Source organism: Euphorbia lathyris, chromosome 7 (genome assembly GCF_963576675.1).
Source record: "Euphorbia lathyris chromosome 7, ddEupLath1.1, whole genome shotgun sequence".
Taxonomy (NCBI): Eukaryota; Viridiplantae; Streptophyta; class Magnoliopsida; order Malpighiales; family Euphorbiaceae; genus Euphorbia; species Euphorbia lathyris.
The window spans coordinates 89,614,413-89,628,033 of NC_088916.1; the positions used below are offsets into that span (position 1 = coordinate 89,614,413).

The 13,621-nt window shown below is 32.4% G+C and overlaps 1 protein-coding gene across 3 annotated transcripts; it reads right to left on the reverse strand.

The window, feature by feature from the left end:
* Window positions 1–2,281: 2,281 nt before the first annotated feature.
* LOC136235726 (histone deacetylase 8) lies at window positions 2,282–8,506 on the reverse strand. Of its 3 annotated transcripts, none has more exons than XM_066025626.1 (5): window positions 8,348–8,506; window positions 6,598–6,976; window positions 5,299–5,879; window positions 3,456–3,766; window positions 2,282–2,481 (listed from the first exon to the last, which is right to left on the reverse strand). In XM_066025626.1, exons 2-4 carry the CDS (start codon window positions 6,854–6,856, stop codon window positions 3,464–3,466), a joined length of 1,143 nt encoding a protein of 380 aa, XP_065881698.1. In that variant the 5' UTR covers window positions 6,857–6,976; window positions 8,348–8,506; the 3' UTR covers window positions 2,282–2,481; window positions 3,456–3,463. The 3 variants fall into 3 exon arrangements, with proteins under 3 accessions (XP_065881698.1, XP_065881699.1, XP_065881697.1); XM_066025627.1 differs by having other exon boundaries at window positions 2,282–2,484; XM_066025625.1 differs by having other exon boundaries at window positions 2,282–3,766.
* Between the last annotated feature and the right edge of the window lie 5,115 nt (window positions 8,507–13,621).

Sequence of the window (13,621 nt, forward strand, 5' to 3'; positions counted from 1 at the left end):
GACACAGCCTCCCTCCCGCACTCACCCCGCGCCCCTTCCTCCTTCTGTCCGCCAGATCACCAAGCCCCAGCCACCATCCCTGCGTCCCGATCTCCCACCTCTGACCGCTCCTCCCTACCCGCCGCCGGCCCTCCGCCAGATCTGGACCTCTCCCTTCGCCTCTCGTACGCCCTAGGGTTTTCTTTCATCGCTTGACCTTTTACCTTAGTTTCTTTTTAAATATGAAAGATTTATTATTATTATTTTCTTTTAAAATTTTAAAAAAAAAATGAAATCAATTAAATTGAATTCTACCAAAAATGAGGTTTTTAAACATAGCTCATAGATTTAATTCGAATAGCATGTATCAATTAAATAATATTTTATAGTCTTATTTCTACTAAATTTTTAAATATTATTTTGTTCAATTAAATACAGATCGATGTTTATATTAAACTGTTATTTTTTTCTTTAACTTTTGCATAATAATAAAGATATTTTTATATATTAATAAAGACTAAAGTTATAACATTTGTATAGGAAGTTTTGTTTAGGATGTAACTAAAAATATAACCTATTAAACACTAATTGATTGCAAGAAAATTATTTGTAATCATATTGATAAACATAAAAGGATATCTATTTGCACGAAGTTATATTTGTCAATTAGCAACTTATCATTTAAATATAAATTATTAATGATAAGGTGTAAAAATATCCCTAAGATTAACACCTAAGAACAAATTTTACCGCTAACGTCTAAAATGGTATAATTTTACCCCTAACGTTGGCGGACAAGAGCAATTTTACTCCTTTGTTGACAAGTTGGGTCAATTCCAAGCATTATTAAGAAAAACACGGATATTTTCTTCCCACATTCTGCATCAATTGCATAGCTGTTGGTTTTAAAAAGTAAAATACGTTTTTTATAATTTCATAACAAAATTACAGATTAATAGGGTAAATTACACCCATAGCCATTGAATTTTACCCATTTTAACATTGTAGTCACTGAACTTCAATTCTTAACTATATGACCACTAAACTTTACACTTTTTAACATCAATGGCTATCAACTTTAACCAAATCCTCAATATGACCGTTAACGACCTCAAAATAAAAATATTCAAAAAATTAAAATTGTTCAGAACGACATTTACCATAACACCACATTTTTTATTTTCCAAAATCATCTTTTTTGGAACGCTCTCTCTAAATATTCACTCTCTCTCCTAACCAAACAATGCCTAAATGGCCTCAAAACGAAAATTTTCAAGAATTAAAGTTCCTTAAAATATCATTAACTCTTCAATTTTTTTATTTTCAGACCGTCATCTGTCGTTTTGAGGCATTGAGTGGCCACCAGTGTTAAAAAGTGTAAAGTTCAATATCCATACTATTAAGAATTGAAGTGCAGTGGCCACAATATTAAATGGCTAAAGTTCAGTGGCCATGGGTGTAATTTACCCCAGATTAATATGTTTTTAAATTTTACGAAATATTTCAGTTTTTTTATTCAACTTCTACAGAAACAGTATAATTTTTTTTTTTTCATATGTACATATATGTTTATGATCTATTACCTAATTACTAATAAAAAGATGCACTTGTATCGTAGAGATAACAAAATTCATGACTAACAAGACAGTTTGATGAATTATTTCTCAAATGGACTCAATCTGTCAAACGTTAAAAGTAAAATTGCTCCTAACCGTCAACATTAGGGGCAGTTTGCACTTTATCCCAATTATTAAAGAAGAAAATTATAGCCATAGAAGACCAGTATCCTTATTTATTATTAGCAATCATTTAAGTTTTAACAAACATGCTCATACAACTATACAACTAGTCAAATCAACTAACAATTAAACTCTATTTGTCAAACTGAGTCAATATATAAGATAGAATCCGAGCCGAGCTCAGACTTTATGAGAAATTTTCTACTCAAACCCAATAAAATCTCGGACTCGATCGTTGCTCGTGCTCAGCCATTGAAAGAAAAGGTATTTCAGCTTGAAATCCATCCAATGGTTTGGTGCTTGTAAGCAGGGGCGGATACGAAGGGTCAGGCGTCTCCGGCCACCGGAACCACCATGACTAGCGGTAGTTTTGACCTCCTGTCTCCACAAAATTTGAAGCTATGGTGGTTCCGACCCCTCTCTAAATCCAAAATTCTAATATATTTTTTTGCCAGTTAGGTCCTTAAATCCAAATTTCTAAATTTGTTTGGCCTATTAGGCTCTCCCTAAATCCGAATTTTTTCTATTAGACAAAATTTTTTTACAGAATCTTAAACACAATGTAGCTTAATTTTGAGAAGTTTTATATTGATACTTAAAAATTGGATCTTGGGCACTAAAATTGTCACACGTATATATAAAAAAAAATTGAATAAGTTTGATTTAGCAAAAAAAAAAATTACACACGTACGTGTAAAATCGGCCCCAACCAACCAATCCTGCATTTGCCACGGCTTGTAACCCAGCCTTGAATCCCTTTTAACTGCTATTTTTGGTCTAATATTTGGTCAGATAGAGCAGTAGATGGTAATGATGGTGGTTGTGTAATTCATAAGATTTAGAATCTTATACTGTTGTGCTTCTGGTTCTATTATCAAGTATTAAGAGATGACTTTTGTAGTTACACGTTTTCTCATATCGGTATATGTGGTTTTCTTTATCCAAAACAAATATTATGGTTTGCACCGTTAGCAAAATCAAGACAAATGACTTGACACCATTAAAATTGAGGCTTATTTCGGGGAACAAAAATTGTCACTTTTTGACTTACTTTTTTTTACGTTCTCTTCTCTTTTTCTTGAATTCCATTTTCTGGTTTTCCAGAAATGAAAAAAAGAAAAAAGAATAAGAGTAGAAAGTGTGTTTTTCTTTAGGCCTAATACATCCTCAACCTCCCAAGTTGCCTAAAAACTGCAACAGACCCCCCGAACTTCAAAACGTTACAACTAACCTCTCAACTTGTTTATTTGGAACAAATAAACCCTCAAATTGCTTACTAATAAGCTCTCAAATTGCTAATCTACTAATATTACATCAGAAATAAAGGATGTCCAAAATATCAATTGCTAATCTACTAATGCATTAATAAAAGGGCAAAAAAAAACTCCGAAAATCACAAATATTAATCTATTTGAGGGGTTATTTGTTCCAAATAAACATGTTGTAGGAAATAGTTATAACATTTTGAAGTTCAGGGAGCAGTTGCAGTTTTTGGACAACTTAAGGCAGCTGGGGATATATTAGGCCTTTTCTTACTTTTCAAAGTCAATATGTTTTTTAAATACCCTTGCCACATCAGCAATATAATGGTGTTAAGTCATTTGCTTTCTTCTGCTAACGGTGCAAACCACAAGTAAAAACGTGAAACCACAAAGATTTTTTTTTAAATTAACCCTAAATATAAGTAGCTTTTTGAGCAAACTAGCATTTATACTGTTAAGAATGTGCAGAAAATACCGTTTAAATCAAGTTCCGTCTAGCAACGGAACATTGTCTTCGTAGTACTTTTTGATGGACTCAACAACCTTCAAAGCAAGAGCTTTATCTTCTGGGTAATATGCAACTGGATCAGATAATAAAGGATTCGGGAGGTTGAGTGCACCTTCGAGCAATGCGTGAAGACAATAAGCTGAGTAAGTAATGTGATATCCCCCTTCTTGAACAACGAGAAGACGTCCGCCACTGTATGCATTTGCAAGACCGCGAATCAATTGCCCTATCTTTCGATATCCAACCATCGTCAGGCACTGCCTTCCATTCGGATCAAACTGGAGAAATAGAATCAATTATATCGTTTTATTAACCGGTAATTTCTGAGCAGAAGGGAGTGAACTGCATTACAATATGTAGCACGAAACACAAATTTTCAAATCTAATCTTGAAACAAATTGGATATCACCAAGTATAAAGCATGTATGTCAGCAACAATCTATGAAGCACGGAAACATTTGTGGAGCAGCGTTTCTCAGAGATGTGAGAAATGGAAACGAAACATTTCCAGACACGTTTCTGTAATTACCAAAAGTTTGAAACGCGTTTCCAAAAAAGAAAACATTTCAATGTCTAAACTGAAACAGTTTGTACGATTCAGAATCCGATTAAGAAAAGGAAAACTCAAATTGGTTCATATTGATAGTTTGTACGAGTTTCCGTGCATCATAAACACCTCAAGGTGATAAGGTGCTTCTTTTTCCTTCTTATTCTATGTTTTCGCCATTAGATTAAGAGGAATATTGCGAATGTCCTGGCTGAATACGAATATATGAAAAAATAAGTCAATTTCTAAACTACTTGTCTTCATACTTGATACTTGATACTTGATGGCAACAATACATCAAGTATCAAGACAAGCAGTTTAGAAATCTGACTTCTTTTTTCATATATTCATATTCAGCCAGGACATTCGCAAGATTTCGCTTAATCTAATAGTGAAAACTTTTTCATATATTCATATTCAGCTAGGACATTCGCAATATTTCGCTTAATCTAATGGCGAAAACATAGATCAAGAAGGAAAAAGAAGCACCTTATCACCTTGAGGTGTTTATGATGCACAGAAAGTCATCATGGCATGCGTTTCACCGTTTCTGGCAGATGTGGGAAACGGAAACATTCGGAAACTGATATGTTTCCAGGAACGTTTCCGTAATTACCTAAAATATGAAACGCGACTCTCAGTTTTAATCTCGAAATTCTAGAAATTCAAACTTTCTATTTTGCAATTCCGATTGAGCTTAGACTTTCTTCATCTTGTTCTTCGTTCTTATTTTTTTTAAACATATTTTTAATCTTTAACATTTCCCCCAAGTTTCCGTTTCCTTTGTTCTAGAAATCACGTTTTCCGATGTCTCTTTCTGTATCCGTGCAACATAGATTAGGTGCCTACCAGATATAAGGTGTAATTCTTCACCTTATATGTCTAGATAGAAAAGCCTCTAACATATTTTGATGTCATATAACATACTTCACTTAATCTAATGTCGAACACAAAATGGCGAAAACATAGATTAGGTGTCTACCAGATATAAGGTGTAATTCTTCAACTTATATCTAGAAAAGCCTCTAATGTCTTCGCACTTCACCAGAAAAGGAATTCGCACTTGGCTAAAGGTAAAATAGGAATGAGTTCGAAAGGGGTTTGGACAGAAATGGGGGTTTATGGGTATTCCGGAAGTCGAATAGGCTAGTTTGGTGTAGTGGGTTTAAATGGGTCTATAAATGTAAATGGATTCTAATCCTCACATCATATCATATGCATTACTTGACTAAAATTTATCATAAAGAATAGAGAGTGACTTACAGCGCTAGAATCTTGGCCCGCCACCATAACTAGCATATCAGGTTTGAACTTACTAATTGCCGGAACCACCAATTCAACCATAGCATACTCGTATCCCTCATCACCCGTCCCATTGGGGAGCGGTATATTCAAATTATAGCCAAAACCCTCTCCTTCACCAAGCTCATCAATAGAACCATTTTGTGGATGAGATGGACCCCAAGAACCATGATTCATATGAAGAGAAACAGTTAGTACTTTATCAGACTGATAAAACCCTTCTGCAGTTCCGTTTCCGTAATGCACGTCGATGTCGATAACCGCGACCTTTGTACAGCCTGAATCACGGGCCAACTGGACAGCAAGACCTGCATTGTTAAGGAAACAATATCCATCTGATTGTGTAGGTTGGGCGTGATGACCTGGAGGCCGGACCAATGCGTAAGCAAGTTCTCCGTGCCCGTCAAGGATAAACTTCATTGCTGATAGTGCAGTACCAGCAGCCAGAAGAGAGGCGTTCCATGATCCGGGGTTTAAGAAAGTTCCAGCACAGATCATTTTTCCCCCTTGTTTGTCTGCTTCAATTAGCTCATTTATGTACTCTGCATATTAAAATAATTCCACGATTCACATAAGTGCAACGATGTTCACCAATCACCAGCATATTGATTAAGTTCTAGTATCTTGTATAATCTGCACACTGAAATTTATTCAGAAAAAAGTAGGCTGTAATCGAGCCGAGCTTTGGCCTACTCAGGCTCGGCTCGTCAGAAAATCGACGAGCTCGAGCTCAACATTCTGTTAGTGAGCTGCTCACGAGTTGTTCACGAGCTTTGCTCGCGGGCAGCTCGTTAATTCAGTTCATGAACTTCGCCCGCGATAGCTCGTTCATTCAGTTCATGAACTTTGCTCGCGAACAACTCATTAATTATGTTCATTAATTATATTGATTTGAAATTTTTTTAACACAAGCCTTGCCCTGGCAAAAGACCACTCCTAAGACTCGAACATGTGACCTCTCGGTCACACGACAACAACGTTTACCGTTGCGCCAAGGCTCGCCCTCTATATGGAAGGAAGCATAAAGAAACTATTTTACAGTGATAGAGTGATTGCTTAATTCTGAGCAAGGACAATACATCATTTACAGAATAAAATTTTCCAATAATTACACTTGCAATAAGCAATTATTTACGGAATGGATGAAAAAATTGTACGCCTTGCACACACAATCAACTGACATCACCATTTCTTAACTCCAAAACCAGCAAAAAATTCCTCAGTTCATGTATTAAAAATAAGTGATAATTAAAGAGGTACCTGCAGTATGGAAAGAGAGCAGTTCGGGGATTTCAGCTGATCTGCCAAGATGCCAAGATATATGGGGAGAAATCGGGCCTCGTTTAAGGATTGATACAATGTTCTTGATTCTATCTGCATTCTCTGGGTGCTTTTCTAACACATCTAGAAACCCTGGGTCCAGTCCAGAATCAAACACGCCCTTGCCAGAGTCATGGTTCAGCATACCCTCGTGCCAAAATACATGCATCATCAGATCATTTGACGAAGTAGCATCCATCAGCAGGGACGGATTCAGGGGGGCTTGAGCACCCAATGGTCGCTGGAAAACACCAGAATTTCTATAGAAACAATAGGCTTCAATTTCACACTCCTTTAGTGTCTCCCCTTAGGTAGAAACCTAAATTTCAAAAAAATCTTGGAACTTTAATCCTTTTGATATCATTATTTTGTACTAATTTCAGTCTCCAGTCTCAATTCAATCAAATATGTATCCCAACAAGCTGATCTAGCACCCTAGGAAAATAGAATAATATATACACACATACACACTAAAATTGTTCTATCCCTTTCCTACTGCAGCACCATTACCACACAGAATAATAAAATCAATGATGGGTCCATAGAAAGATGACCGATCCCTCACCAATTGGTCACTAGAAAACACCAAAATTTCTACAGAAACTGTGTACCGGGCTTCAATTTTACACTCCTTTAGTGACTCCCCTTAAGTAGAAACCTAAACTTCAAAAAAATATTGAACTTTAATCCTTTTGATATCATTAATTTTGTACTAATTTCAGTCTCCAGTCTCAATTCAATCAAATATGTATCCCAACAAGCTGATCTAGCACCCTAGGAGAATAGAATAATATATACACAAAGACACACTAAAATTGTTCTATCCCTTTCCTACTGCAGCACCATTACCACACAGAATAATAAAATCAATGATGGATCCATAGAAAGATGACCGATCCCTCACCAATTGGTCACTAGAAAACGCCAAAATTTCTACAGAAACTGTGTACGGGGCTTCAATTTTACACTCCTTTGGTGACTCCCCTTAAGTAGAAACCTAAACTTCAAAAAAATATTGAACTTTAATCCTTTTGATATCATTAATTTTGTACTGATTTCAGTCTCCAGTCTCAATTCAATCAAATATGTATCCCAACAAGCTGATCTAGCACCCTAGGAGAATAGAATAATATATATACAAAGACACACTAAAATTGTTCTATCCCTTTCCTACTGCAGCACCATTACCACACAGAATAATAAAATCAATGATGGATCCATAGAAATATGACCGAACCCTAACCAACTGGTCACTAGAAAACACCAAAATTTCTATAGAAACTGTGTACCGGGCTTCAATTTTACACTCCTTTGGTGACTCCCCTTCAGTAGAAACCTAAATTTCAAAAAAAAATCTTGAACTATAATCCTTTTGCTATCATTAATTTTGTACTAATTTCAGTCTCCAGTCTCAATTCAATCAAATATCTATCCAAACAAGCTGATCTAGCACCCTAGGAGAATAGAATAATACACAGACACACAAAATTTGTTCTCTCCCTTTCCTATTGCAGCACCATTACCACACTGAGTAACAAAATCAATAATGGATCTATAGAAGCAGCGACACTTGAACAAACCAGCAAAGCTCCACACTCAAACAAATTGAACAGAAGAAAACAGATAAAAGTAAGTATTGATCGAGAAAAACATTATCCAGAAAAAAAAAACAAGGATTCCGTCGAGGAACCTGAATCTGTGCTAATGGAGTTTGAGATTTGACTTTGACCGGAAAATAACGAGGAGGCTTTACGCTTCCTTCTGTACTGCTGCCGGTGTGAGAGAGAACTGAAAGCTTTTAACGGCTTCAATAAACTTATCTTTTTCTTTTGGCTCGAAAAGTTTGTCAAAAATTTATAATTATTTATATGCCTAATACTCCTCCATCCTCCAGCCCCCTTAACTTATTCAAATTAGTTATTTTATTCCTCCAACTCATCGAATGTCCTATTTACCTCCTTAACTCCATAAAAATTATATTTTCTACCCATTAACTTGTCCAAATTAGTGATTTTACCCCCCCTCAACTCATCGAATATCCTATTTACCACTAACTCTATAAAAGTGGTATTTCTGACCCTTTATCATCATATTTACCCCATTAACTCTATAAAAGTGGTATTTCTTACCTTTTTATATTGCAAAATTAATAGCACTTATTCAAATGAGTTTGAAAATATATATTTTAACACCAACTTTTTATTTTGTTTTAATTTGATAATTATATCGATCTTTCATGTGTTTATTATAATAACTAGTCGAAAACCCATGCGATGCACGGGATACGAAACTTTTATATAATTTAGATAAATAAATAAATTGACATATTTACTTTTAAGTAATTTTATATCATGCTATAAATTTATAAATTTTTTTTATTATGTATATTTGAAATTAATATATATTTTTTATTGATAATTCAAATTAAATTAATTTTAAAAATAATTGATTAATTTTTTATAGAATTATAATTAAAGGTGAATGATTTATTTATTTTTTTTAAAAAAATTGTGCGCAATGCACTTATATTAAACAAAGGAAGATTACATTAAAGAGAAAGGAAAAAACTCTCAACCCACCTTAATGATTTGTACTTTTTAGTAATTTTAATACATTTTCATATTTTGGAATTTTATGAAATAATAATAATAAAATAGAAGATTAATTAAGAAATATATTAGAATATATTGAAAAACCAAAAATTGAATTAAACTACAATTAAAATTAAATATTATATTTACGATACAAAAGAATTACAATATATATTAAACAAAAATTGAATTAAACTACAATTAAAATTATATATTATATTTACGATACAAAAGAATTACAATTTATGTTAAAGTGGAAGCAACATCAATATATTATGTTATAGACTATTATAATCAATACTTTTCTAATGTTGCATATGAAGAAACTTTATCAATTCAATATGTTACATATAAAAAATAAAATTCACAAGAATTAGTCACAAATTCATCTTGATGATAATCATCTTGCTTGATGGAATTTCATGATCACCAAGTATTCGAATTCTATTATTCATTCTACTACAATAATCCAATATATCCAATTAAATCAGCGTAAGGTGATGATTTCTCCTATTTTCATCTCATAATATCTCATCAAGATATTCAATCAATTTGTTCTTCATTCTTTCACTATATAGAATATCAGTCACGCTCGCATATATCACTTATTTGATTTCATTGATATTTTTTAATAATTATATAATCTTGAATTTTGTAAGAAAGAAAAACAAATAAAAGAATAGAAAACAAAAATGAATGGACAAAAAAGATAATTAGGAGAGAACTATCTTCCTCTCGTTTTTTTCGAAAATAAGAGAGAATGTCAAAATATAAGCATATAAAGAGGAGGGTGGAAATACTTTTTGCCCATTAATTAAAAATTTTATTTTTTCTTAATGAAGTATTAAGTCTACTCAGTACAAAAAAAAACGTTTTATAATTAATATGTGAAATTAATTATATTAATTTGAATCATTATGCTCAATATTTGAGAATTTGAAGAGATTTAAATAATAATATTTTTTTAATTAATATTTTCCAACAGCTTGTCCTATGACCATGTTTCATTTTTACATGTTAAAAACTCTTGAAATACTATGGAAGTTTGGAGGGAGGCGGGCCTTACTAATTTAATTGAACAATCAAGCCTTGATGCGGATAACTTTGCTGGCTTCTTTTTCTATTTTTGCAGATTAGCTGGTGCAAAAAATTCAGAGATCTTTATGATGCTGCTGTGGTCATGGTGGGAGGCGAGGAATGACTACTTTTGGAATAAAAAATCTGCAACATTCGTTGGAGTCGTTATGAGGAGTAGGCGTTGTCTTGCGGACTGGAAGACGGCTAGGGAGCGAAGTATAACTTCCTCTGCAATACCTAGGGAGGACGACTGTCAGAAATTATGGCACCGACCACCGATTGATGTTGTTTCCTGTTGCACAGATGCAAGCATATTTACAATTCTTGGAAAAACAGGAGGTAGTGCAGTACTTAGAGATTCACAGGGTGCCTTTATCTCGGCCCAGACAAATGTGGTGGAAGGTATTATGGAAGTTAGGGAGGCGGAAGCTTGGGCGGTCTTACATGCACTTGAATGGACCATGGAGGCAGGTTACAATAAAATGCTATTTGAATCTGATTCTTTGTCCACAGTTAAAGCTATTACTTCTGGAAGTTTGGATCAGTCTGAGTTTGGTGATATTATTGGGCGATGTCGCACACTTTTATCATCTCAAAACGGTTACACTATCCGTTTTATTAGAAGACAAGCAAACGGGTTAGCTCATGCTTTTGCTAGAGCAGCCTCTCAATATGCTAGTCAGTGTTACTTTGATATTATCTCTAGTGGGTTTTCTCTTTCTGTGTTAAACTTTTGCCGACTTTTGGCTCATTAATGATATTTTGTTTCAAAAAAAAAAAACTCTTGAAATACTAACAATTTTGTACAAACCATAATATAAAAGTAAGCATAGCCTTTACCTATAAGTCAATGTTGCAAAATCAATTATCTCAATAACTCATAATTAATGTACATTTTTAGGATTTTGAGCATCAAAATTTATTTTTATTTACCTTCATTTTGAATTTGTATCTAGCATATTCCAAATTCTTCAAGAATAAACATCTTATCAAGTGCATTAGACGCTTACAATCTCTTTGTCTAGAGAACTGGAAAAAAATAACTTCTTGATAACAATAATAATAATAATAATAATAATAATATAACATAATTTATAATTGAAATAAAATTCCTTGTAAGTATAATATTTCAATACCTCTTTAATATTTTATTCAATATGTCTCAAACTTCAATGAACAACTATTGTGTGGAACTTTATATCTATTTGTAGCAAAATACATAAAAATAAAAATTACAATCCATATCAGTTAGATAAACTCAAACTAAACAAAATGAGTGGATTTCAACAGGTTTCGAAGTAGAAAAATTAATCTAACTTCAATTAAAGCTAAAAATTGAGTTCATATAAAGCCGAAAATCTAAATTTAGTTAGAGTTAACAATCGAAACGATAACACATAGACTAAAAAAGAATGCAAATATACAAAAATTTTATTTTAGTCATTTTGAAAAAAAATGACAAATAAAAAAGAAAACATGGATAAGGTACCGAAAGGTATGGAACCTAGGTAACGACAGAAATGGAATTTCATCTCTGAAAGATGAAACTATAACAACTATTGTTTAATAAAAATAAAACGATAACACAATTGAGAAAAAAAGTAACTACAACATATGAAAAAAAATCGAATAATTACCTTGAGAAACGTAAGAATTTCTTGTAATTTTTGACACTTTTGTGTTTTCCGATTTTAGTTGTCAATGCATCTTCTATTTCTATCAGGTTTTTTTCAATTGGAGATATCAGTTTGAAAAAAAAAAGACAAATAAAAAAGAAAAACATGGATAAGATAGCGAGAGGTATAGAACCTGGGTAGCGACAGAAATGGATCTGAAAGATGAAACTATAACAACTATTGTTTAATAAAAATAAAACAACAACACAATTGAGAACAAAATAACTACAACATATGAAAAAAAATCGAACAATTACCTTCAGAAATATAATACTATATGTCATGACCAATGAATATAATGGCGGAATATTATCTATCATGCTTTATATAGAAGTTTATTTGTGACTTTTGGATTTCCTTTGTTTTGTGTTTTTTCATCTTTCCGTAACTCTTACTTTCTTTTATTATTTTAATTAATGGGCTAATAATTGTTTAATTTATTATAAATATAAATCTATTATTTTTTATTAATTAAATCTTTTAATCTTGATTTTTTACTACGTTGACAACTCATAAAAATGCCTCTAAAACACTTCTTCTTATAATAAAAATAAAACGATAACACAATTGAGAAAAAAAGTAACTACAACATATGAAAAAAATCGAATAATTACCTTGAGAAACGTAAAAATTTCTTGTAATTTTTGACACTTTTGTGTTTTCCGATTTTAGTTGTCAATGCATCTTCTATTTCTATCGGGTTTTTTCAATTGGAGATATCAGTTTGAAAAAAAAAAGACAAATAAAAAAGAAAAACATGGATAAGATAGCGAGAGGTATAGAACCTGGGTAACGGCAGAAATGGATCTGAAAGATGAAATTATAACAACTATTGTTTAATAAAAATAAAACAACAACACAATTGAGAACAAAATAACTACAACATATGAAAAAAAATCGAACAATTACCTTCAGAAATATAGAAGTTTATTTGTGACTTTTGTATTTCCTTTGTTTTGTGTTTTTTCATCTTTCCGTAACTCTTACTTTCTTTTATTATTTTAATTAATGGGCTAATAATTGTTTAATTTATTATAAATATAAATCTATTATTTTTTATTAATTAAATCTTTTTAATCTTGATTTTTTACTACGTTGACAACTCATAAAAATGCCTCTAAAACACTTCTTCTTATTTCTCTCTACTTCCGCTATTAGATATAGTATAGATATTGTATTACAATAATTAGATAATCAAAATTTAACTAGCAAAAAAAAAGTTGAAAAGAGAAAGAATGAATAAAAGATACAAATAATAAGAATATTTTTTTTATATAAAAAAACAAGAACATTAATATAAACAAGTTAAAGACGTTATATGTAGGAAAAATGTACCAAAATAGGCATATGATTTTGGGGAAGTATCAATTTAGGTTCCACGTACAAAATAGCACCAATATATGTTTAACGTTTGAAAAATATATCAATTTAGGCCTCGATAACGGATTGTAAGGGGTGAGAAATACCACTTTTATGGAGTTAAGGAGGTAAATAGGACATTCTATGAGTTGGGGAGGGAGTAAATGGACAAGTTGAGGGGGGTGAGAAATACCACTTTTATGAAGTTAAGGGGGTAAATAGGATATTCTATGAGTTGGGGGGATAAATAGATAAGTTGAG

Coding starts and splice junctions, on each gene's coding strand:
- LOC136235726 (XM_066025626.1), bottom strand. CDS start 6,856: ATGGATGCTACTTCGTCAAATGATCTGATGATGCATGTATTTTGGCAC. Junction 5,880..6,597: donor GCTCTCTTTCCATACTGCAG/GTACCTCTTTAA, acceptor TTTAATATGCAG/AGTACATAAATGAGCTAATT. Junction 3,767..5,298: donor CGGGCCAAGATTCTAGCGCT/GTAAGTCACTCT, acceptor CTATTTCTCCAG/TTTGATCCGAATGGAAGGCA.